This window comes from Trichogramma pretiosum, unplaced genomic scaffold, assembly GCF_000599845.2.
Source record: "Trichogramma pretiosum strain Unisexual culture from Peru unplaced genomic scaffold, Tpre_2.0 scaffold23, whole genome shotgun sequence".
Lineage (NCBI taxonomy): Eukaryota > Metazoa > Arthropoda > Insecta > Hymenoptera > Trichogrammatidae > Trichogramma > Trichogramma pretiosum.
In genome coordinates, this window is record NW_019641629.1 from 929,126 (window position 1) to 956,337 (window position 27,212).

General features: G+C 42.7%; 1 protein-coding gene across 6 annotated transcripts in view; it reads right to left on the reverse strand.

Moving 5' to 3' along the window:
- Nucleotides 1-4,194: 4,194 nt before the first annotated feature.
- LOC106654838 (dentin sialophosphoprotein-like) overlaps nucleotides 4,195-27,212 on the reverse strand; it is a 71,057-nt gene continuing 48,039 nt past the window's right edge. For all 6 annotated transcript variants that reach the window (XM_014374906.2, XM_023459156.1, XM_014374908.2 and 3 more), the window contains 9 exons: nucleotides 18,421-18,460; nucleotides 8,596-9,643; nucleotides 7,786-8,331; nucleotides 6,749-7,605; nucleotides 6,460-6,666; nucleotides 6,295-6,381; nucleotides 6,121-6,217; nucleotides 5,764-6,037; nucleotides 4,195-5,678 (listed from right to left, as the gene is read on the reverse strand). In XM_014374906.2, the coding sequence (XP_014230392.1) occupies nucleotides 5,569-5,678; nucleotides 5,764-6,037; nucleotides 6,121-6,217; nucleotides 6,295-6,381; nucleotides 6,460-6,666; nucleotides 6,749-7,605; nucleotides 7,786-8,331; nucleotides 8,596-9,643; nucleotides 18,421-18,460 (3,266 nt within the window). In that variant the 3' untranslated portion in view covers nucleotides 4,195-5,568. The remainder of the gene's footprint in view (nucleotides 5,679-5,763; nucleotides 6,038-6,120; nucleotides 6,218-6,294; nucleotides 6,382-6,459; nucleotides 6,667-6,748; nucleotides 7,606-7,785; nucleotides 8,332-8,595; nucleotides 9,644-18,420; nucleotides 18,461-27,212) is intronic.

Genomic DNA, 27,212 nt, shown 5'->3' on the forward strand with positions numbered 1-27,212 from the left:
GATGCCAGTCTCGGCGGTTCGGAGCGAGTTTGCGAGTATCGCGCGCTCGCCGATGTGTGCTGCAGTATATAGTGAGTTTGGCCTATAGGCACAGTACGCGCAGTACCAGTACCAGTACCTACCTTATACCTTATAACATCGGTTTGGCGCGGCTGCTGCGGTGGCGGCGTGAGCGGCGCAGTACCTATACTTACAGTGACGGCGACGGCGGCGGCGGCGCGATTTTCTGGAGTTACTTTATATACTCCGCCGCAGTCGCGCGCGCGATATATCCTGCAAACCGGTTTCAACCGCTGTATAGATACCTGTATTATATCCTCCCTGTACCTCCGAGGTATTTATATACGATGTTACGCTGTAGTACGTATATTCGCAGTGGCGGCGCAGTGGTGAGGAATAGTTCGGCCGACAGATGGCGCGCGAGCGACAGTCGTAACCGCGTAACGTACCTATATATATTGTAAAGAAAGAGGCTCGAACACTCCGATTTCCCGACTGCAGTTGTAACGCGAAGCGATCGACGTATAATACGCGTGTATAACACATCGTTCGAATTTCGGCCAGTTTCAAAACTGATTTCGGATCGTTCTGCCTTTCATAGAGTCTACTTTATTTATATTGACTGAACGAGATCGTGATTTTGATCGTAGCCTCGGCGAGCTAATCGGCTATTATACAAGCGATGCACTGGCCTGTCAAACTAATCGAGCTTCTCGGAGCTTTTAACATAATCGTTTGCAATATATTTTAGCCTGAATATAATCCGGACATCCTTGAGCCAAAACCTCTTACTGAATGAGTTTTCCATGATGCTTTAATCTGATGCGTCATTAAATATCATTAAATAATTGTGTATTATATACCCAGCGAACATTTTGTCACTTGCGGATTTATCATGCCCCATCTGTCGATGAAATCGAAAAGCTCGTGATCGAATACGATCCGTTTTTTTACGATGAATCTTGTTACAATACCCAACGAATTCTGTAATAAAGCAACTGCCGAAGAAAGTACGTAAGGAATTGAAATTTCAACAGCGTTCCACAAACGAACACGCATAATTTAAAAAAAAAATCATCTTTGCATTCTGGAGCGCCGGACAATAGCATGAGCTCGCGAAGCAATTAGACGCTCCGAAAGCACGAAATGCGCCTGAAGACGCATTACTTTGAAAAAATTAGATCTTTTCGATTGAGACAGTGGAAAAATTTTGTTCGTCATATCACTGTTACTACTACTTTGCTGTCAATAATTAACTACAGAAGTTACCATTAGTTTAACTTCTGACGCTCGATTGCAAAAGATTAACTTTAAATAAATCATTCGTTAAAAAAGAAAGCTGCCGAAAAGGTGATCGCAACAACGCTTAATTATCCATTTTATTTATTTTACTTCATGTAACTGTTTCGATAAAATCAAAAGATATGGAACCCCATAATACGGATCGATAAGCGATTTGAATAGTAGGCACTGTACGCACCATAATATACACGAATTCTGTGGTTTAGATCGATTCGCCAAGATATGAATAGTTTCAGGCGGCTCTATGTATCGGTAAATACCGGATTTACAGCTGAATTTTATGATGTCAAAATTGTTAGGATGACATTACATTGTGCTTACGCATTTAGGTGGAAAATTTCAAAAGATACACCGTTGAAATTGATGCATGCCATTTCGATACTAATGTATCCGTGAAAAAAACAATGTTTGAGAAAATTTTTTTGATAACTGATGATGATATCATTAACAAAACGAGTTATTAATAATTTTCATATGTTTATTTGTTGGTAAAATAATTACTAAATAGAAATCGAATCATGTATTTTATAATTATAAATGTAATTGCGCATTTACAAACATTTTTAACTTTACGAATTGTATGTACACGTGACGCTGCAACTGTTGATTTGTATTTTTATTACAGTGCCAAAAGTAACATGCACTAGGCCGTATATTTAAAAATTATTATAGAGATTATACTGATAATAATGAGTGATAATACTAATAATGATAATGATAATTATTACATTAATTACAATAACAGAATAATAATCATAATTTGACTCAAAACATCAAACACCTGAACTTTTAAATTAATCGATACTAACGACGATCGTAACAACGTAATAGGTTCAATATAGTTTACAAAAGCCTTTATTCAAGTTTAATTAAAGTAGATTCAATCGCATAATTTTAATTATAAATAAAATTTAATTATCAAATCAGAGCGATTTCACAGTGAAATGTAATAAAATTGAAAAACCAAAAAAAAAAAACTGAAAATCGATGTGCAGTCATGGAAAATAATTCAATATTTAAAATGGAAAAAGGGAGACCCATTTATATAATTTATATTTAAAATGAATTACAATAAGTAATACAATAATAATTCACAAGTTAACAGATTTCAGTTTTCTCATATTTCTTGCAATTTTTTCACTACTTTTGGCTATTAAATTACAATTATAAATTCAATTATAAATTCAATTATAAAATATTAACGTAAAGTTGTTATGAAATGATAATATGAGAAAATCGAAAAAATTTTCTTGATTCAATTCAGATTTAATGATATTCCATCTTTTGTAGTTGAATACAAGGAAAAGAAATCACGCGAAAACATATACATATTTACAGCCAACGGATCTTTCAACTACTGTTCTTTGTTAAATATATTTTATATATATATAGAAATTGCATGGCATAGAAAACTTATTTTACAATGTATATTTTTCGAAGCTAAAATCAAATGCATTTTACCAAATAATAGTTATACACTTCTCACTTTTCATTAAATAATCAGTTTTATGCGATTATTATGTATTCCGTATGTACAATTCGGGAGTACTTCCCAGTGGCTTTAAAAGCCTTCCAAGTAACGTTTTATTAACAAATTGTCTCCCGTGAACCATTGGACCGCACATTTTACTCCCATTTTATAAAAAAAAATTCAATTTTAATTGACAATCATTGGGAATGATATAAAAACAATTTATTGAGAATGAGAAGTTACAATTGTATTCTACCAGAAAAAATACAAATAAATGCTAATCTCAATTCTTCAAATTAAAGTTGTAAATAGTACAGTTTGTAATGACAACAAATGAAGATGAAAGGGCCAGCAAAAGAGATATCTTTCAAGCACCATTACTTACAAGACAAAAATATTAAGATTTTTTTTTAAAGAATACGAGTTTATTCTGTGTCTTTATCAAAACAACGCGATGAGCTATTACCTTTATGCAATTACCTCATTTATTTAAAAGATAAGTCATATTGCATAACAATAATAGTATTCGTAAAGAACAATATCGAAATACATATGAATAACAATTTTAATAATAATAATAATAATCATAATAATAGTATAATAATAATAATCATAATATAATAATAAATATAATAATAATAGCAATAATTAAAATAAGTATAATAGCAAAAATAATAATAGCAATAGTAATAATTATCTTAATAATTATTATTGTAGTTATAATAATATTTTAATATTTTCTATTTACAAAAATATACACGAGTATATGAGCAAAAAACTTACAAAGTTACAGACTTACAGCTCTTTGATAATTAGTGTTTTTTTAAAGATTTCTTACAATTTTCTATGTATAATACATCTCTTTTTTAACGTATTAATCTTAATGTTTAAAAGAATTATCATACGCAATGCTTACTCGTCTTTTTTCATTGCCTGTGCATATCAACGACCTCTTTTCATTCATTTACTATGAGGCCTGACGCGACTATTTATTCAAAACTCAGCTGTATTTTTCATGTAATTCAAATATAATTTTTACTGAGCTAATTGATCATTACTATTACTTATCAATTGTACAAAATACAAATTTGCTGAGTTTTCCAAGTCTAAACGTAAGGCCTTGAGAGGAGTTATATTTTTTTAACCTCTCATATTTAAGTTCATTATTTAATTTTTACAATGTGTTTTATGGTACAAATACAAATAAAAATATCATATTCACAGACAAAAACCATATTGTTGTGCTTTTGATAATTAATACTCTATACACAAATCATTTCATTCATGTACATTTATTTTTTCTCTAATAAAATCACTTCTGTATACTTGCCATATTTTTCTATCATATTGTGATAAAGAATGTTAAAAGTCGTTAATTTTTTCCGACTGTACATATTAATTACCATTTCTCCGATATTTCATTTTTCAGTTTATTTGCTTTATTATTTTTTCTTTTTTTCTTTTTTATTTAATCTACTAAATACATGAGTTTATATATAGAATTGTATTCATAACGACGTTTTTTATGTTACCAAGGGGCATTTGTATCATGGTAGTTCAGAAACTTGGTAACATAATACAATCATCATTTAATTTTCCTTTTATCTACCATTATATGCATTTTCATGACGATTGAAGTTTAAGTTTTGTTAGAATACAACAAAAACACAATTTATTTAAAAATTTACACGTGGTGTTTTCGTCATTTTCTAAATACGCGAATAAATTATGCACGATATAATATCTTCATACTTTTATATATATTTATGTATATATGTATATCATAATTTAGATGATTTCTTTCGTAAAAGTAATAAACTATTCTGTTTTGTGATTCTTATTTCTCCTTATATACACGTAGTTGATTCTATCAGTTAGACAGCAAAAAGCCTTTAGGTTTTGTTTGTCCTAATTCTTCAGGTAACCTCCACGATTCTCTTTGTGGCACTTTCTTGTTTAAGACCATGAATTGCTCACACGCGAAATTTTTTTATCACACATCTTTTTAATGTCAGTAACAATAACAATATAATTAACTAAAGTAAGATCAAATCTTATTCACTTTAAATCACTTAATGTTTTTAATTTCAAAATAAAACACGAATAGTCAAATGGTAATAGGGAATTTCCTAAATCTTATAAGCTGTCTAAATAAGTTATTTAAATACTGCTACTGAATATCATTCATTAAATAATTATATTAATGAAGTGATTCATTTAATAAGATTTGATTAATAAGATTTGAATAATATTTTTCTAAGATTAGAACTTTGTTTAAAAATCGAGCTCTCTTTCTTCATAACGGTCGTGCGATACAAAAACAACTAAGTACTTTCGAAATGAAATGTATAGTGAAAACATATGTTATGTCTCGCATTATAAAATTAATCGATTTAAAAAGTGAGAAAAAATATTTCATACATTGGCTTTTGTATACGGAAGACTTGACTCTATATCTGTTGAAAACCCCTTGGCTTCAGTCAAAGAACTTCAAAGCATGATCCGTTAATTGTGATTAAATTAGAATAGTTAACTATTCTGTAGTTTTGAAAAAACTGAGCTCTTTAATTTAATTAAAATAGGGCAAGACCTTTCAGTTTCTGAAATTGTTCGTTATGCAAACAGTTTTAGTGTGAAAAGAGGCAGTCACCATTATCTCACAACTCCGTAAAATTTTCCTAAGTGCAAATGGTTGATCGACTATTACTATTACTGTACTGAGATAGCGGGCTCACGTACGTAGTTGTTGGAGTGGATGGTTTCGACTCCATTTGGTATTGTTGTAGCCACGTGGGTCAGAGCTCTCGTATTTTCTTGATCCCTGCTTGCACGTAACGAGCCAAATCGGCAGGCGAACTTTGAAGCGAAAGTGGTCCATAACTTCTATCCAATTCTTTGAAAAAACCTGAATAAAAAGGAATTTTTGTATTATCTAACTGTAAATACACCAATTCATCATCGAAACTATGCTAACTGTGAAATAAACTTACCGCAATTGAGGTCTTTCACAAGTGCACATCCTTTGTCCCATTTTTCGTGAGCTCCCATCAGAAAGCCCATATCTTTTTGGTATTTGTAAAGTGCTGATTGAACATTAACGGGCATCGTTAATAATGTCGGCACGGATACTCGATTTGCAAATTCTGCGCTGCTGTAGCCACTGCTTTGGCTGTTCACGGAATTGACTGAACCTGCAGGAGAAGGTGTAGGAGACAGACATGGCGTGGCTGCTTGACCTTCTTGTTGAATAGCAGAAGGCAAACACTAAACGATGGAAAAAATATTCTTTAGTTTTTGGATCATTTAATGTAAAGTATAAACATTTAAGATTAATAAAAGCAACGTACTTTTTGGCAGTATTCACTTATGACGTTGTGCGTTTCCTTCAACTCATTGAACGACATGTTGTATAATTTCTGACATAAAATTGATTGGACCCATAAGCTAGAAGAAGAAAGTTTGGTTTGTTTTCAAACATTTTACAGACAACACATTTAAAAAATGTATGCAAATTAAATTACCTCAAAATTAGTATTTTGATATTAGTTAATTTCCCTATCGAATCTTCTGCTTTTTCGACCTTTTCACTTAACTTTGTGGCCATAAACCTAAAATTATAATAGACATTTGATTAGAATCATGATATGATTATTATCTATCACTTTTTAAATAGTTAAAAAACTTACTTGATGATCACCAAAGTATCTGTGTACATTCTGAATGCAGCACGATCCATACCCGGCTCCATAATGTAACCCGTCAATACGAAGTACATGCCACATTCCAAATAAAGTAAAGACTGAGTAGTATGATCTGGCTCTGCATCAGCCAGATGCTTTAAACGTTTTGCTTCTGTTAGGTAGTGTTCTTGACAATTGTAGTTTGTCCTCAAGCTATTAAAAAAGAAACAACATTCATTAATAATTTAGTTACAGTGAATTTTTAGGTATAGAAAATAAAATTCGAATAATTTACCTCTCCATATCTTCTATATGTTCACTGTAAAAATTTCTATAACTAGTTTTGGGTTGTGTATTCATAAGAGCATAGTGAGCTTTTATGTCCCTTTCGTGATTGGTAGGCAAAACTTCACTCTGATGGTTAACTAACAATAAGTTTTCTTCGCTCTCTTTACTTTTCCGTTTTCTCTTTTCGCTTTTCAGATCTGATCGACTTTTGGAATCAACTAAATCACCAATACTACTTTTGCGCTTTCTTTTCTTTTGACCATCGCCAAGCAAAGATTCGGGTTTGCTGTCTACCGATGGTTTGTAGACCGTGTCGGGTTTCCGATTAATTTTCTTTTTGTCAGATTGAACTTTACTCGTCGTGGCCTGGCTGTCTTCGATGCTCTGCGGCCTTGAGTATGATTTGGTATTGGGTACGTTTCCTTGATTCTGCATTCTGCACACTTCCGTCAAGAAGGTTTGGGCGTCCATCCCAAGCTTTTTAAGATTGATGGAGCACTTGAATGATGTTTTAGCCGGGGGAAGAGGATTTGATGGCTTATCACTTTTGACCTCTTCGGGACAAATTTGTGGTACCGGTTCGATTTGTGACTTGTATAATCCATCTGTGTTGTATTCTTCGACATAAATGCCGCATTTACCGCCCCCTTTTCCTCCTTTGCCTCCTTTGCCACCTTTGCTTCCTCGATCGCCGAATAATCTGAGTAGAGCATTTTTCTTATTGTCCTGACCACCGCTCTTTCCTTTGCCTTTGCCATTTCCACTGCTTTCTTCTGGACGTCTACCCATATCGTTTTCGCTGTCCGAGTCTTCATTGGAACTTGGCATTGGGGGAACTCGCGGCCGAGGTTGTACTCTTGCGACCTGAGAACAGAACGGATGCTAGTTGAAGAATAGTTTCATTGGAAATTGTGATAATCACTGCGCAGTTACAATTATTAGAGCAGTGCTTCCACAATTCTCGAGATTACAAAGGCTGATCAATGAAATACTCAAGATTTTAAAAGTTCTACTTTAACAAAGAAAAGCAAACATGCAACTTACCTTTCGGTGACTCTGATGATGGTCGGAATCGCTGTCGGTGTCCGTGGGACACTCAGCTGCGCTTGTGATTTTTCGTGGCTTTCTTCCTTTGGATTTTGCACTCGATTTGTCAACCTTGGATGATGCTTCCCTCTGTATCGTTTGCTTCGATCCAGACTTTTTGTTTCGATTTTTATTGTCGTAACTGTCTCTCTCGTCCTCGCTGTCGCTGCTGCTCAGGTGGCTCCTCTTGTTGGATTTGCTGTCCTTGGCTGCGCTGACAGTCGGCCTCTTGACGCTCTTGGAAGATTCGGACTCGCTTTCGCTCGAGTCCATTTCGCCACTGGAACTGGTGTCACTCAACGTGGGAGCCGATTTGATCGGCTTCTTGGTCTTTTTCGCGGGACTCGGACTCCTCTTGGTGGCGCGCTTGCTCGTGGTCTGATGCCGCTTGTTGACTGTTTGGCTCTTCGGAACTTCCACCGGTGCCGGGGCTGGTGGTGCTTTGTCAACTTTGCGGGGCCGTCCACGCTTCTTAGCGTCTGGAGCTTTGGGTTTTTCAGGCACCTGGAAAAATTTCGATCGTTATAGCATTCCCATGGCTTACGAGACAAAACGGCGAGAAACAGAAAGAAAAAACCTTCATTGCTCAAGGCTTGAATATTTAATAACTGTTATCGAGACAAATATTTTAATGAAAAATATTTTAACGTTTTTCTAAACGTTGTCAAGCAGTGAAAGATTTGAATCAACTAATTACTATATGTACAATTTACTAAAGCTATCGAGTATCGCGTGAACATTTTCCAAGAGGTGAACAAAAATTATTACCTGTATTTTTTGTGATTCTTTGACTGCTTTGGCGGTGTTGCTGCTGGGAGGACCCTCGTCCTCGCTCGAGCTGCTGAGCGACAGCTGCTGGGCGATGTCCATGTTGTTCTTCCTCTTGTTGGCGTCGACGACGCTGTCCCAGTCGCGCGTCTGCCTCGACGATCTGCGCTCGGCGGGCGCCTTGCCGCCGCTGTCGGCGATCTGCGACTGAGCCGACGATGGCTCGATCTTCGGCTGCTTCAACTGCTGCTGCGTCGACGACGCGGACGACGACGTCGTCGTCGTCTGCGCCGTCGTCGTGTCCTCCTGCTTGAAATCGGGCTGGCCGGCCTTGAAGAACGAGCCGAGATTCCATCGGGGCTTGGTCTCCTCGACCTCGGGCACGACGGGCACCTCGATCTTGGGCGAGATCGGATTCAGCGGCGACGAGACCGGCGACGCCTTGACCGTGGCGGCCGCGGCGTCGGCCACCGACGACGACGAGTTCTTCTGCTTGGAGGCCGAGGCCCCGTCGTTGTCGTCGTCGTCGCTGTCGTCCGAGCTGTCGGAGCACGACGACGAGCACGACTCGGACGACTCGGAGCTCTCGGAAGCGCTGCCCGAGCTCGCCGACGAGTCTCCGGAATCGTTGGCCGGGCTCGCGGTTCTCTCCTGGCTCGAGGCAGGCGCCTCGTTCGGCGAGGGAGCTGGTGCGCTCTGTTGTTGTTGTTGTTGTTGTTGCTGCTGCTGCTGCTGCTGCTGCTGCTGTTGTTGCTGCTGCTGCTGTTGTTGTTGCTGCTGCTGTTGTTGTTGCTGCTGCTGTTGTCGTTGTTGCTGCATTTGTTGTATTTGTTGCGAATGATGTGGCGGTATGCCTGAGAGACACTTGGGAGCGGTAAGTTTAGGCGGCATTGGTTTTGTCGAGCCCGCAAAAGCTTCGGCTAACAACCATTGACTTGGACCATTATTCTCCATACTCATGTGACTGTCCACTGGAAATTGTTTTGACTTCCTGTCATCCTCTTCCTCGTCGCTGGTCTCGGAAAGATTCAGATCCTGTGCAAGATCGCTGCAAAAGTCATAATGTTTCAATTAGTCACGATTAATTTAAAAGCCTTACGAAAGAACGCAAAAATCTCTTTTGAATCCGAGCAATAGAGTAAATTAAAAAAAAAAGATAATTCACAGACTGCGACGAAGCACATCGTCATCGGGCTATATATAATATACGCGGTAAAGGGCTCGCACCTGTCTCTCGTGCATCGAGTGCATTAACGTCGATATAGCGACACTTTACTGCTGCGCACATGGGCACTGCAGAAGGGCTCGATGGAAATAATCTCTCTCTCTCTAACGGAGAGAAAGAGGCAAAAGGGCGACTGGCAAGAAGATCAGGCGAACAGCAGAGGAAAGAAGGTGGCCAAGTTTCCAGGCAGCGTACCCTACTATATATATATACGCAGCTATATAGCGTATATACACGGAGTGCAAAGAGAGAAAAGGAGGAAGGACAAGAGGAAAAGACGCGGCGCGGCGGCAAAAGGAGGAAAACAGAAGACGAAAAGAGGGGATCGAACACACGGAGTCAGGCAGGCAGGCAGAACACAGCAGTACGGGCACAGCAGAATGTGCATATCGTACAAGAGAGGGTTTATATAGGCAGAGGAGAGGCAACACACGTGAGACGCTACAGGACGTCGACCCTCCTCTATACCTAACCGTATAATATACCACAGAGTAGCAGCAGCAGCAGAGAAACACACACACACACAACATAGAGGTAGAGATTGCAGTCGCTCTTCGCTGCACTACTACACACTTGTGTGCGCGCGCGTCTTTTGTCCTCTCTGACTCCTCTCTATCTCTGTCTCTTGCTCTCTCTCTTCTTCCCCTTTTTCTCTCTCTCTCTCGCATTTTTTTTCCACTTCGCGTCGTGATCATCGCGCGCGCGCGCCTAGAAAGAAGAAAAAGAGGAAGAACATTTTTGCAGCTCTTCGCGTAACAATCGTCGCGTTACATACTTGTAAAATATCGCGTATAAACTACCTGCCCGGCCGTGTGACTTTATATTAATACTTATCGAATCGCTCGTCGACGCGTACACAACAAAGCCTCCAGCGCAGGCGTCCACGTGCACATTTCGTGGCGGGAGGCTCCACATGATATGACATCGAAAATTGCAATGACTTTTCGCGCGTCACGCGTGCTTGCACACACACACACACACACACACACACACACACACACACACACACACACACACACACAGAGTCGATGACGAATATCATCATCATCATCATCATCGTCGTCATGATTATCACATTGCACGACGCGCATCATCATCACGTGGCGCTCGCGGCTGCAGCAGCACACATAAATGCACTCGTCGTCGAGAGCAGCTTTGGATGTATAGTCGGATTGCGGGCGAGCTTTCACCCAATGCGCCGCGCGATATACCAGCAATTTTCTACTTTCGTCCTTCTGCTCGTGCCTGCCTGCCATACTACCACGACGAATACATGTGTATATATATTGCGCACGAAGTCGGGGGCTGGCTATATAGCTCCTGCACGCGCGCCAGCTACCACTACATACATATATAACTCTCCGTCTGTCTCTCTCGAACTTCCCTCTCTGTCCGATGGTCGTCGTCGTCGTAGTACTCGTCGTCGACGACGACGATGCGCGCTCGGAATGTGCGCGCAGCACACCAGCAGCGGCAGCGGCAGCGGCTACGAAGCTACAACGCGCCGGCAATCAATAGCTCCGCGCGCGAACGCACATATACACGTCCTCCACCACCAACCACCACATGCACATAGAGAGGAGAGTCAGACGCACACAGAGGCAGGCACAGCAGAGGCACATTTCCTTTGTTCCGAAACCGCGTGCTGCGTGCGCGCGCTCACGCTCTCGCGAGCGTCTGCTGCTGCTGCTCCCGCTGACGCTGATGCACATAATACTTCAGCTTTACACATTCGCTCTTTCGCGGCATTGTTATTACGAGTGCGTTTTCTCTGCCCCGACATCGTAAACGACGACGACGACGTTCTCCGGAACGATCAAAGTCCGAAAATACCCACCGCATCGAGTGGAAAAAGGAATGTTTGACAACGCGCAAAAAACTAATGTCGATAATAATCCTTATCTCTCTATGTGATATTGTTTATGAGAAACCGTATTAATACGAGCGCGCCAGCGCAGAAGAGAAGCGGCTTCGATTTGGACGCGCGACTACTACCTACACCTCCTCTTTTACCCTACACCTACACCTACGTGTATACTGTAAGGTAGCGCATCGATAAAACGGCGGCAAATATACATGAGTGTATTTCATGCGCCGCACATACATAGTAGTTGGTTATATTCGGGGCGTGACGTTCGAGAGAGAGAGAGACTCTATTTTACACCGATATACGAGTGGAGTGGAGCTTATTCAAGGGGAGAGAATATACATCGGATGCTAAACTATCATTTGTAACGAGTCAAGTTCAAGCTATTTTTTTTCCTGACGCGTTTATATCGACGCTATTCCATTATAACACGGCTTAAATGCATAATCAATTTCGATCTAACGAACGATTGATTGATTGCTTTTTTTTTCTCTCTCTTTTTTTAACGAGCATATCTTTTGACTTATATAGCTTATAGAGAGAGTCGACTCACTCCGTTTCCTGCATCGTATGTGCGTGTGTGTGTGTGTGTGTGTGCATTGCTTTCGCAGTCGCGCGCGAAATCTTACGAACTTATGTCACCGGAAATTCAAGCCAAAGCTACCGCACGACGACGCCGTTGTCATTTCCTCTCAAGAATAAAAAAAAAAAAAAAGAAAAACAGAACGCGAAGAAGAGGAGGAGTATCTCCTCTTGCTACTTGCTCTTATATATATAATACGATATATAAACACACATTATATACATGTTACTATACATACACATAATGTATAATACTTGCGAAACAAAGTCTAGAAATATATTTATCGCTTTCTCTCTTTCGGGGCGCACTTTTCTCTCCTTTTTCTCTCTCCTTCCCTCCACAGTATATAGCAGTTTCTTCCTCTCCCACTTTTTCCCATGCTACTATGTATAAAATTCCTCTCTCTCTCTCCACTTAGTGCGAGGCACGCAGCCTGCTTACAAATGAGATCTCGGCGAAGGCAGCAGCAGCAGCGCAGCAGCAAAAGATGTATAAGCGCAAAATGCTATATAGATATAAAGTCGGTAGGAAATGTGTCTGAGTCTGACTTTGTCTGCGTGTGCGAGCTTGTGTACATAGGTGTGAATGACACGATCGAAGCTCGATTGTGCGTCGTCGAGGCCTCCGCGTCGTCGTGAAACTCGAAGCTCAAGTTCGGAAATTGTACTCAGTTCTCGTGTGTGTACCTCGGGTGCGTATTAGATATTAAGCAAATTCACTCGCATACACACACACACACACACACACACACACACACACACACACACACACACACACACACACACACACACACACAACGGAGCGGAGCATCGAATTACGAGCTTGGAATGAAAATGAACGCGAATTTCGAAATGAATACTTTTCAACCCTCTGGAGTGCGCTGCTGCGCTTGCCTCGTTCGCAAATTACTGGAAACGGTTTAATAACTCTTTTTGCTCATTTTCCGGCCTGTATAATACAGTGATTAAAGCATCTTTTTAATTTGTCTTTTCGTATTATACGTATATATTTTATTTATGACCTCGCGCAACACCAACGCGCGCGCGCAATATCGTATTACGAAATATGGAATCTTGATGAAAAAAGTTCGCAATTATTCACGAGAGTCAAGTATTATTACGAGTTGGAGAGAGAATGAGAGAGAGAGAGAGAGAGAGAGATAGATGATGAAAGAATGAAAGAAAAAAAAAGAGAGTCATAGCGAGGCCGAGGTCCAGCAGTGAACTTGCATTTATTTTTGGAGAGGCTTTAAAACTCAAAATCGAAAAGCGATGCGAACATTTTCACTCACTGCGGTAGCGGTGGCGGCAAGGTGAATTTTATCGAATGCCTTAGAGAGCATTGAATTTTTATTTTGCGCACAATTGAACGTGTGTATACCGTGTGTGCGTGTGTGCGCTCGGCAAGAAAACGCATTTTCGTAAGTGAAAAGCATTAAACTCCTAAAAAGTCTATACACAGCACAGCTCGTGCTGCATCGGGTAGCGCAAAAAAAGTTCAACTTCTGGATCTTTTTTTAATATACATCGTACGTGCCCGGGATGTAGGTTCGAGCTTACGAATATATGCGTATGGCTTACACCCTTATCTCTTTTCTGACACTGTGTGTGTGTGTGTGTATGCGTGTGTACGCGCGAGCTATAGGTGCCATTTGTTTTTATTTTACGCGGGTGTATATAGCCCCCGCGCAGACCAGCAGACTGAAGCTAGCGTATACTGCAATGGCAGCAGTTGAAATTTCTTTTGTACGTACACTTCCATATACACCTCTTTTTTGTGATGGTCTATACTTTGTTGTGTGCTGCTGCTGCTGCTGCTGCTGCCGCCGTTGTGTGTACGAGAAAGAAGAAGCACAAAAAAAAGGCATGAAAATGCTGAGTAGTAAGAGCGATGAAATATGAACGACGATATTTCTATTTTATCATGCGGCTAAACAAGCAACGCGAAAAAAAATAAAAAAAATAAATAAAACGGAGAATAACTTCACTCATCCGTCTTTCGGTGTAAACGCATTTTTTTCGCCCACCCGAAAAAACATTTGCATACGTTGCGCTCGCCCGCACTTTGACGTTCTTATACAGTACGCCGTAAAATCGGCCAAATCGACTTAACAACGCAATGAAAAACTAATTGACCCATTGATGATCGCACGAATGAATTTCATAAAGCATTTAGCCGCAATTTTCCGTGTCTGCGCGTTCGTTTTCGAATTAACGCCGCGAGTACGAGTTAACTTTATAATGTTCTCTGCGTGAGCGATGCGCGCGCGTATCTGCGAGAGGAAATAGAAAAATCAATTGTCAGTTCATCAAACAACAACAACAACAACGAAAAATTCCAACTCTCGACATTTTTCCCTTGCAAATTCGGCCCGAGAGTCAGAGAGAAAGAGATAGATAGAGAGAGAAATCCCCCAAAACCTAAAACGAAAACATTGGAAAAGCAAATATTGAGTGTTTAAACGAGCGATGCGTACACACATTGTGCGGCGTGAATATGTGGTCCGCATGGATATGGTATCGCGATATCGACATCGCTCCGTGCTTCTTCTCTTTTTTTTTTTTTGTGCGTTGCGTATACACACACATAGCTGGCTGCATTCGAATTGAATTTTTTTTCGCGAACTTTTTTTTTATTCTCTTGTTTTCTCCCTACTACTCTTCGTAATAGTAGTAGTAGTAGTCTAATAGTACAACACGCGGCACGTACACGACGTAATTTTCAATAGTGCTTTGCGATCAAACATTATCGCGTCATTGAGGATCGTCGGAGGGGAAAAACCAGAGCGATTTACATTCGCAGAAAATGTCATAATACTACGTTTGTGCTTCGGAGAGCTTATTGCCATTTTAAACGATGTATTTAAGTTATCTCTCACTCGCTCTCGATTTGAAAAATGAGACTACTTCGCTTTACAACGCACTACACTGGCGCGCACTCGGCGGCGGTGGCGGTGTGTATACCTGATATATGTAATGCTTGAAAATTGATTCGCGGGCGGCATCGCGCACATACGTACGTACGTGTGTGTGTGTGTGTGTATGTATATAGTTGTCGGTCGGCGACCCCGTGTGTGCCATTGTCGACTGCGCTCGCTCGCTCTCTGCACGTGTGTATATAGATATATAGAGGAAAACGTCGTCGATGAAGCGTAACTCGGCTCACACACACACACACACACACACATACGTGTACGAACGAACAAGCTCCGCACACTCGTATATACACCGAACGCGTACGAAAGAGAGAGAGAGAGAGAGAAAACGGCTGCCTCTGTTGCAATGGAGCTTTCAGCCCTTCCTTTTTCCACTGCTGCTATACGTACAGTAGAGAGAAGCGGCGGCTCGCATATCTGCGAAGCTTATAGGCAGTATAGTACAGAGAATCCACGTGCATATGCGCCGCGCAAAGAGTAGAGAAACGTGTATTTTTGGAGAAAATGAACGGTTGTCGGGTGGGGAGGGTTTTGCACCGCGCGTACTACTAGCTCAACGCCGCTTATTCCTTTTTTTTTTTTTTTGTATGTACGTCGAGCCGAGGAGGCGGCCCTCTTCCAGATGAGTTGGGTGAGCGCAGCTTTTTATTTTCGGTTGTTCATAAAAAAAAGGGGGGCGAAAAGTTTTTTATGAATGGAGAGAGAGAGAGAGAGAGAGATTGCTTTAATATTTATACGTGGATTGAATTTGTCTCGGCGATCGACGCGAGAGAGAGAGAGAGGATTTATTCGTTTCCATATGTAAAATCGATCGCGCCCGCGGCAAATTCGATATGGCAAGTATTCTAAAATTTTCTATAACGAGTGATTTGTTGAAAAAAAAAAGAAACTACGTTTTAAACGCAATATTTATCAAACGTTTTTCCGCAACATTAATTACCTGACGTAACTTTGAACGCAATAGGCCGATATCTTTCGCCACATCGGGTCGAACGAGAGACACAAAAGCAGTAAAAATATCAAAATGCAGTAGACTACTACTACTACTACGAGCAATATGTAAGCCGAGCCTCGGAAATATATAAAAAAACGACCGCTACGAGCCGAGAACTGATAAAAAAAGACGCCGTATAATACAAAGTAACTTGCGATAGTTTATTCGCAAGCACCCACACACGTATATAATCCATAATCGGTAAAGAGAAAAGCATACCGAAAAAAAATGACGGCGCAGGCGTGCGAATCGCGCAGCGAACGGCAAAAAAAATAGGAAGAAGAAGAGAAGTAGTAAAGTATATAACGTGCCTGCTCGGACGAGAGCAAAAAGAAAAAAAAAGAGGAAAAATTCCAAAGCGACGAGAGCCATGGAGGTCTAAGCAGACGGCTAATACATTGTATAAACTACTCACGAGCTTGTACTTTGTTTGCATTAAATTTTCTCGTTTTCGTTCGAGCGTAAGTTCAAAAAAAACACAATCGTATTTTAATATCGTCGTTAAAAAACAATTTGATAATACAGCGATTCGAGGCGAGTCACGGTTGACGAGAAATTATCGTTACGATCGAAGCAAACGAAATCCCCCCCCCCTCGTTGCGTACCGCGCGCTAATCGTAAAATCCATCGGAACGCGAATCCCGGAGAAAGAGAGAGCTTTACACGCGTATTTAGCGGAGAGGATAAGTTGCAGGTGAATTTAGGCGAGATTCGCGCGCCTCTCTCGGTACTGCGCACATGCCTTTAATATATACGCTAAATATCAACGCGCGAGCGAGTGAATCTATTTGTAGAATCGGCAGTATAGTCGACAAAACGAGCCGTGTTCCTATATCAACGAAATTGTGTGTGTTCGTAGTCTCTACTACTACAGCGCAAAACTTTCGAAAGCCTTTCTCGTATGTATATGTAACACATGTACGAATGAAAATTAATGATACGTTGTACACACACACACACATACACGCGTATCTATGAATATGTTACATATTATATAGGAACACGACTCGACTACGGGACCCCATTGATACTCCGGAGTTATTATTTTCATACGCGGTATATTCGTGCGAAGCGCGATCGTCGTAAATGTTTTGCGCCGCGATGAAAAAACGATAAAAGAGTAGCGATAAAAAAAATCTTGACTCGCAACAACGGCGCTTGTTGAGCTTTTTCGTACTGTGTACACCTAACTGCTATACGGGCAGGGGGGCCGCTTCTCTCTCTCTCTCTCGAGCGAGAAATAAAAATCTCGTCAGTGGCGCTACTAATCCGCGCGCGACAGTTTAAGTCAAAGCATAAACACGGCGCAATTCACACACTAACAGCAGCAGCAGCAGTGGGTAGCTGTGTAACGCGCAGTAACGCACACACTTCGGTCGCATCCACCAACACCATCACCACCACCACGCCACACGGCCACAGAGTCGCTTAATGAATTTATGAGAGCGCAGCAGCAGCAGCAGCAGCAGAAGCTTTAGAAATATATGCGTACGCGTGTACACTCGAAAATCTTCGCGCGCGCCATGAAAGCTTTTATGAGCTTTTGGAGATGCAGATATATATACGCTACTGTATACATATAGCCCGGCGCGCGCGCGATCCGAGTTTGTTTAAATACCCCAGATATATACACACCGCGTAAATATAATCGCAGTGCGCGCGAGCTTAATTTGTCATTTAAATTGCACGCCTTCTTTCACTGCTAACTTGCGTTGGGAGATGTTTTTTTTTTTTTTTCATTAAACAAACGAAATCCGTACCCCCCGTTTTTAATATATACATAATATCGCGAAAGTTTCGTGGGGGCGAGCGGAGGAGCTTTTTTTCGCGACGAGAGAGAAAAAGTTTTTAATATATGAAAACGCGCGATACGCATAGCTGTGTGCGAATCTCGAGTAAACAGCGCGCAGTAGCAGCAGCAGCAGCAGTAGTTGTTGATGTTTTCATTGGCGGCGTTCAATGAGAGAGTATATGCTAATGACCTTGCTCATTATTAAATATAGCCAACGATACGCTCTCTTTTTGTGTGTTGACGAAATTTGCGCGAAACAAACGTCGACGATGCCGAGGAGTATTTACGAGATGACTAACGCCGCCGCGCACGAGCTTTAAATTGTTGATTACACTCGGCGTAGAATATATACGTTATTTACTCTATTGCTCTCTGTTGCGCAGATTCAAAAGTGATACATAAATTATTAATAAAAACTGGGTTACTTACTCGTGATGAGTCGGCCTCATCCGGTTTTTTTGTAAAGGCTCTGTAACAGAAAAAAAAACACATTTTCATTAAAAATTCGCTGTCAACACCATGCGATATATAGTTTTTCAATTTACAAAATTGTATGTATAATCGACCGAGGAATACGTGTCGTCCCCCGGTCGTCGCAAGCTCGCCGCATTCGATGCGGAAAAACAGAGGAGCGTCGTCGCACGCGATCGCCGCTCGGCTAAATGAATTGAATTACCACTATCGAGTTTATAAAAGTGTTAAAACATAAATAAAAGCCTAATGAACGCCAGATTAAAAACACATCTTATCTCGTAAATGCCAGAAGGTAGCAGCAGCAGCAGTCAAAGGCGATATCTCGCACCCTTTGCTGTAAGGTTAAAATTTTTTTTCCCTCTCGCTGTGCTGCTAGTCCAACAACAACCCCCCTTTGATGCGTTACAGTGTAAAAGAAATCGAGAAGTCCCTATGCGTGTTGGTGTGTGTGTTTGTGTTTGTGTAAAAGAGAAATAGCCGCAGGGAGTAGGGTACAAGAGAGGAGGGGGGTCTCAATGAGAGAGAGAGAGAGAGAATATATCCTAGCTTAAGCCGCGCGGCACGCGGCCATTGCCGAGGGTCAATTTTGCGCGTCGCACTTTGTAGAAGCAATCGATATTTATAAACTCCAACAGCAAGCAGCAGCAGCTAGCGGTAGTAGCAGTAGTATAGCTCCATTAGCACTGGAACTTTCAAGGTATTTTGCGAGCGTTTTAATCAAGCTTCTCGCGACTCGCTCGCAAACCTTCAATTAGGCTATATACGCAATCCCCGATAAACCTTATATACGGCATTTTAAACTTTGACTCGGGTTGCAGCAGCGGGAATCGAAGAAAAAAAAAAAACAAGTCCCCGCTCGAAAAATCAATCGACGCGGCGGCGCGCGTCACAATTATATATTAACATCGGTTTTACACGCGCCGCGAGATGCAAATTTACAGTTAAGGACGAGGATCGCGCGCAGGCAATTATTACGTTGTGTGTGGCTGCGATCACGCGCGTATTATTATTATACAAAAACGAGTTATATATTATCTGGGTAATTCCACGCGCAAATCGTTATTGCGGAGCTTTTAACGAAGGCAGAGAGACGATCATCGTACTGTCACGTGTTGGTTTACGTATAATATATTGTAACACGCGGCCCCATAAAAATCCGAGAACGAGTTGAGGCCGATCGATCAGCGGCGTTTACATACACAAAACCCGATTAAAGTCCCTTATCGTATATATAAACTCGGGCCACACCACAGGCCGAGGAGAAGAAGAAGAAGAAGAAGAAAGAGAGGCCGAACTCTGTACCTGCGTAATACGTATCATGCTCATACGTAGTAGGTATTATACGTGCGTTACCTGCGTACCACTATATGTATGTACGCTGTTGCATACGTCATAAAGCTCGTCGTCGTCGTAGTCGTCGCGAGCGTAATTCAAATTTAGCTCGTAAAAAGTCGGCAAGCTACGCACATTGTTGTCGTCGTCGTCGTCGTCGTCGTGCATGAGTCAAGAAACACATCCTGCGCAACAAAAAAAAAGGAGGGGGATCTCTCTCGCTACGGTAGTGGTGGGTAGTGTGCATGCAGTAGTAGGGAGGCCGCACTATATGTGCGTATATTACAAATTCACGGCACGTTTGCACATATGGCAATACAATGCAAATACGCGTGAGTCGAGTCGAGCGACGACGACTACGACGACTATCGTCTGCGCACGAGGCCGTGTACGTATGTGTGTGTTCAAACGCATACGCATACACATAGAGAAGCTCTCTGTACTTGTGCTGCATATAGATACGAGTTCTCTTGTACTATAATATACATGTATAGGATTGGGATAGAGGCGAGCTATACGAAGCACAGCGCGGCCGCCTGCGTGTTGACTGATTGGGAGTATGCGGTTATACATTATAGTACGGGGCTCCGATATACGTATACTAAGCGCGCTCAGCTCATAAGCGCTGCTCTTTCATTATACGGTTATTCTGTTCCGATGACTATGTGTGTATGACGCCGTGCAGTGCATTGTGTGCTCGCGCGCAGGCTCGAAAGTGAAGGAGCTTCGCGTATACGCGCACGCACACTTGCAGCGCCGATACATGTATGTTTATGTGCCTTATTATTACACAGATACGTACAAAATATTATCGATGCCGGCCCATTGATATATAGTACGTCGACGACGACGACGACGTTGCGCACCGATGACGGGAGAGCTCGAGAGCAAAAAGTAGTAAATTTCTCACGAGCGGGGCGCGCGAAACAATTATCGAGATCGCTCGAGAGAGCCATTCATCGATCCGGAGTTTATCTCGTGTTTGTGTGTGTATGCTCCGGTAGCACACTTGGTAATGATATTATTTATAGAGCCTGGAAAAACTGGCCCTGAGAAACGGAGTACGCGATGGATGAACGAAAGGAAAAAAATTTTTATACGCGGCCGAGTAGTCGTGCTCGCTCCAAAATTATTATTACACCACATACATATAGGGGGGTAGAGAGAAAGATGGAGCAGAGAGCTAAACGTCGTACGAGTTGGGGCAAGACAAATCAATGGCCTCGCAGAAGCAGGCGCGCAATTTTACGGGGTACCACTGCTAGGCTGCAACATCGGCAGCTCGGTAGCAGCATTTTAGGCGATATTAGGGAGAGCTAGAAGAAGAGAGCGAAGCTGGCCTAACGAGGCACGATCTAACGCTCTGTACAACACGGAGCTCCGGTTGATTCGCACACAGTACACAAACACACGTGAGAGCAAAAGAGAAAGCAGCGGAAGAAATGTGTGTGGCATACATCCTGCATGTAAGACGCAACGCGTTCGATTTCAACTCGCGCTCGATACGCAGAGGGAGGGAGGGACGGGAGGGACGGGAGGGGGAGAGAAGAATCTTTTGACTTTTCGCGCGCGGCGCGAATCTCGACTTGTATCATTATCGTTGTTATTGTTACAGCAGTGCAGCAGCAGCGGCAGCCAATGTTTACGCGCTGATTTTGTCAGAAAATATCGTGACGCGTATCTCAATACGCGGTATTGCAACGCGGCAGAGCTGATACCAACTACTACTACTACTACGTATTATTATACTGCGTCGGACTGCTCTCTATACACCCATATAGTCGCGCTCAGTCACTGGCGCGCGATGACCTCATTATTAGTTAAACGTTATAAACCCAGAAAACGTATAATACGTAGCAGAGTAGCTTTGCTGGCTAGCTCTGCTAGCTGCACTCGCTGTGCACACACAAAGCAGCAGCGAGCCAAGAAAAATATAGCAATTTCCTAGTCGCCTAGCTCGCGCGCGCGGGTGTGCGCACCGCACAGAGCTACACACACACACACACACGTATGTGTAATTGAACTTGGCTGCAGCTCTGCATATGTGCAAACATGCACGTATACGTATACACAATGCTGCTGCACAAGTATAATACGTTCTCTTTTGCCGCGAGGATGAAGAAGAAGAAGAAGAAAAAGGAGGAGGAGGAGGGAAAAAAAGGACGACGATCCAAGCGCAGCGCAGCGAGAACAAGCAAGATTACGACGTCTAACGTTTCCTTAAACTTTTTTTTCCTCGGCTCTATATATACCCAGGCGAGCGAGCTCAATGTTGCTGATAGGATCCGATGATCGACGCGCGACGATTTTTCGGCAAGATAATCCTCTCGGGCTCGCTCGCGCAAGGCACTTGATTTTTTTACTGCAAATTGTAAGCGCGTGAAACTATTTTACCCCTTGTCTCTCTCTCTCTCTTTCTCTCTCTCTCGGCTCTCCTCGGGCAGCGCGGAGTTATTTTATATTCCATATTCAAGAGCATTTTATGAGTCTTTATGCCGCGCCGAGCGAGCGAGCGCGCGCCAAAGCTCGAGTGGAGAGCAGACATCTTCAAACTTAGCTCATTAAGCGGAAAGGCTTATCAGCTGTGTTAGAGCGGCGGCGGCTATACATTGTAGTAGTACTAGTAGTAGTGATAGTAAGGGAGCTTCTGTGCCATAGCTACGAGCGAAACTTTTCTTTCATTTTCGAGCTGTTCTCCGCGCGTAGTGTATATATACGAGGACGAGCTAGCGCAAAAGTATAATACGTACTACGTACCGATATACATATATAATCGACAAAATAAGCGCGCGGAGAACAAAAAAAAATACTCTCGGCTCGCTGCCGCCGTATTTTGCCTCCTAGACACACAGTAGCAGTGCATAGATGTGTGTGTGTGTGTGCTGCGCTAGCCGCGCGCCGTATATATAAGAGAAAAACGAGGTCAGGAGCTCCAACAAGTCGTTTTCTGGATTTTATCATCCTGTAAAAAGCTTCAGCTTTTCGCTCAGGGGGGGGGGGGCTTTCTTTCCTTCTGTCTCTCTCCCTCTCTCTCCCTCTTTTTTCACCTGTTTCACGACGAGGACGTAGAAGAGAAAAAGGAGCGACCATTGTTGAAATATTCAAAAATATTTTCCTAACTCGCTGCTGCTGCTGCTGCTGCTGCTACTGCGCCGTGGTCCATTGTCTGCGCGCGAGGACGAAGTTTTAAATCGATATTATACGTACACGAAAGAAGCAGCGGCGGCAGCGGCAACGTGTAGTCAAAAACTTATTTGAATACAGGCAACACAGTAGCAGCAGTAGTAGCGGCGTCAGTAGTCTAGCGCATAACCGATTCAGGATTTGCATGGGTTAAGAAAGAAAAGAGAAGAGAAGAAAAAAAAGAAGGACTATTTCTAGCCGGCTGTGTGTACGTGTGTGTTTATAGCCTCCCATAGAGTTCACATGGAAGGAATATAGCAGCAACGAGAATAGCGAGTCCACAAAGAAAATACACGCACGATCACACACGAGCAATATATATCGCGGGCTTGTGCTGCAGCTATGGTACACACACGGCTGCTACATCATGGGCAAGAGTGTACAAGCAGTGGGATTAAACAAGAAAAGCATAAGGGATCTCTCACTGGCTGCCCCTTCTTCTAATTCATCATAGGCAAAAGTGAGTCGTGCCGAGGCGGCCACAGCAGATTCTGCAAGGAAGGGGCAAGAGAGCAACAGCAGCAGCAACGGAGGAGAAGGCATCGTTGGTTCGCGCTGGTGCAGTATCGGCTGCAGGCCCGAGCTATAAGCGGGGAAGAGGGGGGACGACGACGATATATATACAACCAACACACAGCAGTACTAGCCGAAGGGAAGAAAGAAACGTGAGTGAGTGAGAGAGAGAAAACAACCAATGTCGAATCAAGCCATATTAAAACGGCTTGTGCGAGCTGCTCTGCTCTTGCTCTCCGTATACTGTATACTATATAACTACGAATGCATCCAACATCGAGTGTATTCCGAGTCTATAATATAGCATGTACATTCGATATAAACACACACATGCGCGCGAGGCTGCGGCACGATAGAGCAAAACATGCATGCACAGATATATATATAAGTGTGTGTGTGTGGGTGTGTGTGTGTGTATGCGTGCAGCGCGTGCACGTACAGCAGCAGCGGCAGTCAGCAGCGGCGCGCATATTGTGCATGTGTGTCGAGGTCGTAAAAGGACGCAAACCTTCGACTTGGAAGCGTCAACGACGACGTACGAGCAAAGAGTCTATTTTCACTTTGCCGCACGCGCGTATTACTTTTATGTGTGTACGTATATATACACGAGCATACGATCGCAATTATAAAAATGTGCGTAAATTTGACGAAAAATGACGCGCGTGTTCGTATATGCGTTGAATGTTGGATGCGTGGCAATAAGAAAACGGCGAAGGCTCGAGCGAGAGTCTCTCTCTCTTTTACTTCTCTTTCTGCTGTATACACACATGCGAGCGAGAGCGACTGCAACGAGACGAGGCGTATATTGCATTTCCGCTCGACAAAACTGCTGCTACACTCAGCCACATGTATAATCCAGCTGCAGCACGGCAAGATGATGCACCGCCACACGTTCGCTGTTATGTCATGTATGCGTGTGTGTGTATATCCGAAAGCCTAATGATTGGCTCGATCTATTAATAAACGGGCGCGCGAATCATCTAATTGGCTCGATTATTCGACTTGATCATTGACTTTTCGATTCCTCGATCGACGAGACATACATAATCGCCGCGTGCACGACAGAGAGAGAGAGAGAGAGAGAGAGAGAGAGAGAGAATCAATTGGCTAAAAGCTGCGCATTATAAACGCGGAGACGGCGATCGGCGGTGATCCCGAGTAAAGCTGCATAGAGCTATTATCGAGGAAATACCTCTACGCCGCTTCTATAATGCTTCCACCGCTGCTTGGCCGAATGATTTGCAAAATTATTATTCCCGCTGACATAATCTACGTAGCTTCTCCGCGTTACATTAGTACAGTGGTAGTGGTAGTAGGTAGCAGTAAACGATCGTCGGAAAATCGCGCGTTGCTATAGTTGCATATACGCGCGTGTCGTCTCGTACAGTAGTTACCTATGTATACCTTAAAACTTATATACCGCGTCGTCGTCGTCTGCGCGCGCGCACACGCGTTAGTGCACACATATCGGCGCATGCACTAATACACATCAGTTCGGCTCGGCTCTGCCTCTGTGACAAGTCGTCGCGCGATTGCATAATGCAATATACATATAGACGCGACGATGATTGCCACTGCTGCCGCTGCCGCTGCTTCGTATGTATAGTCGTGTCGAGATGCTGCCGTGTGTGCGTGTGTGTATTGCCTTAATACTGGGCTAAATATAGACGCGGGGCGCGTGTGTGTTATACCGCACCGCGGAGGAGATCCATATGACGCGCGCAACTAGAACATAAACTTTGTGCATCGTGTCGCGTTTTGGAGCCGCAAAGCTGAGATAATCCCAAATATTCACTTACGTACGAGCGACGCGAGCTCGAGGATGATAATTATTACGCTCGCGACGTTACAGTGTGACGTTGCCAGCACACACACGGTACAGACACAAGATCGAGATAATGCACGTATATAAGTAAATGATTATCGGCTCCGTATTATAACGCGCGGGAAATCCGTGCAAGTTATAGCTCCGTATAGTAATATAGGTGAAATGTTTACCGCGCCGTTGACAGCTGCTCGAGAGAGAGAGAGAAAGAGCGGGAAAGTTTCGCGCGCACTCGACGCGCAGTATTAAAGAGAGAGAGAGAAGAATCGTCAATTGTCGTGCCTTGTATATAGTGGGCAGCGACTGTATACAACCTTATCATCATTATTATTATTGTTGTTGTTGTTGTTGTTGTTGTACCGCGAAAATGGAAATCAAGTGCCGTAACAACGCAGCACAGCACCGAATGAAATCGGTTCACACCCCCGTCTTACCGATATTTCTCTCTCTCTCTCTCTCTTACAAGGGCTGTGTACGCGTGGGGCGCAATATATGTGCCAGGATCGTATTAAGGACGACGAAGAAAACGAAGCAAATAATATATATCTGTATCGATTCGTGCGAAGAGTCTCAATCAAGGCTCCATTTTAATGCCGCACACGCGCGGATTTTTTAGCCTGATTCTCGTGCAGCCTCGACGGTCGCACGTGTGTGTGTGTATGTGTATGTGTGTAATACTGCACACATCGTTTTGTTCGGTTCAAGAGCCAATCGATACAATAGCATGCAGAAAAGAGAGAGAGAGAGCAGTAGCATATATATCAGAGGCAGGCGTGTGTGTGTGTGTGTGTGTGCGCGCAGGTGGTAGCAGCAGACTAGCACTGCGATATATTTTTTTTTTTACATGTACAGAAATATACATAGATATAATATGTATAAGAGAAATCGGCGCTGCTACTACATACGCGCGCCGGCCAGTAGTAGTACAGTATAGTTGTGGGAAACGCGGATAAAAAGGACGATCGATTTTTTCGCATGGCAGTCGTCGTCGTCGTCGAACGTGCCGTATAAGAATGATAATAATAATAAGAATGAGAATAATAATGATGATAATATACGCCAAAGTCGAGGCGCAGTTAAGTATATATACGTATATAAAAGAGGAGGAAGAAATCCAGGCGGTGTATATATATATAGTGTGTTTATATACTTACTCATGTGCATGTGCGACGCAGTATATACAAGTACACTGCACTCACACGAACGAGCGAACCAAAGGCAAAAATGTATATAGGTATATATATAGTAATTCTTCCCGCGGCGGAGATCCTAACCTCAGCTACAAGAGAGAGTCGCAAGGATAAAAACAAGCTCTCACTTTATGGACTTCCTTTTTATTTCTAAGCGCTTTCGTTGCTTATGTTGTTGTTTACGTTGTCGTGGTTGTTGTTGTTGTCATCGGGTCAGCGTGTGCGGAGGCGCGCACGTATACGACAGCCACCACCGCAGTAGTCAAGTGTCAGATGGACGTCGCACACGATATATATTTTCTTTGATACGCGTTTAGTTGCAGTTGACGCGCGCGAAATGTGTTTTTATTATGATTATAAATACACACGCGCACATACACACACACACACACACACACACAGTCGAGTCGAGTCGAGCGAGTGAGGAGGTAGGTAGGCAGAGCAGCGTGGAGCACAGCAGAGAAAGCACGCGCGCACCAACACAAATGTATATATATATCACAACGAATGCAACGCTGCTGCTGCTGCTGCGGCTTCGCGTACACACATAGATAGGATAGAGTAGCTACGGTAGTAGTAGTATGCAGTTGCGGCGGCGGCGGCGGCGGCGACGGTGGCGGTGTGCGACAGCGCAGTTGCGAGTCGTGCTCCTCTCCGTTGCAGTCGGATACACACGTACACACACACACACACTTTTATGTACG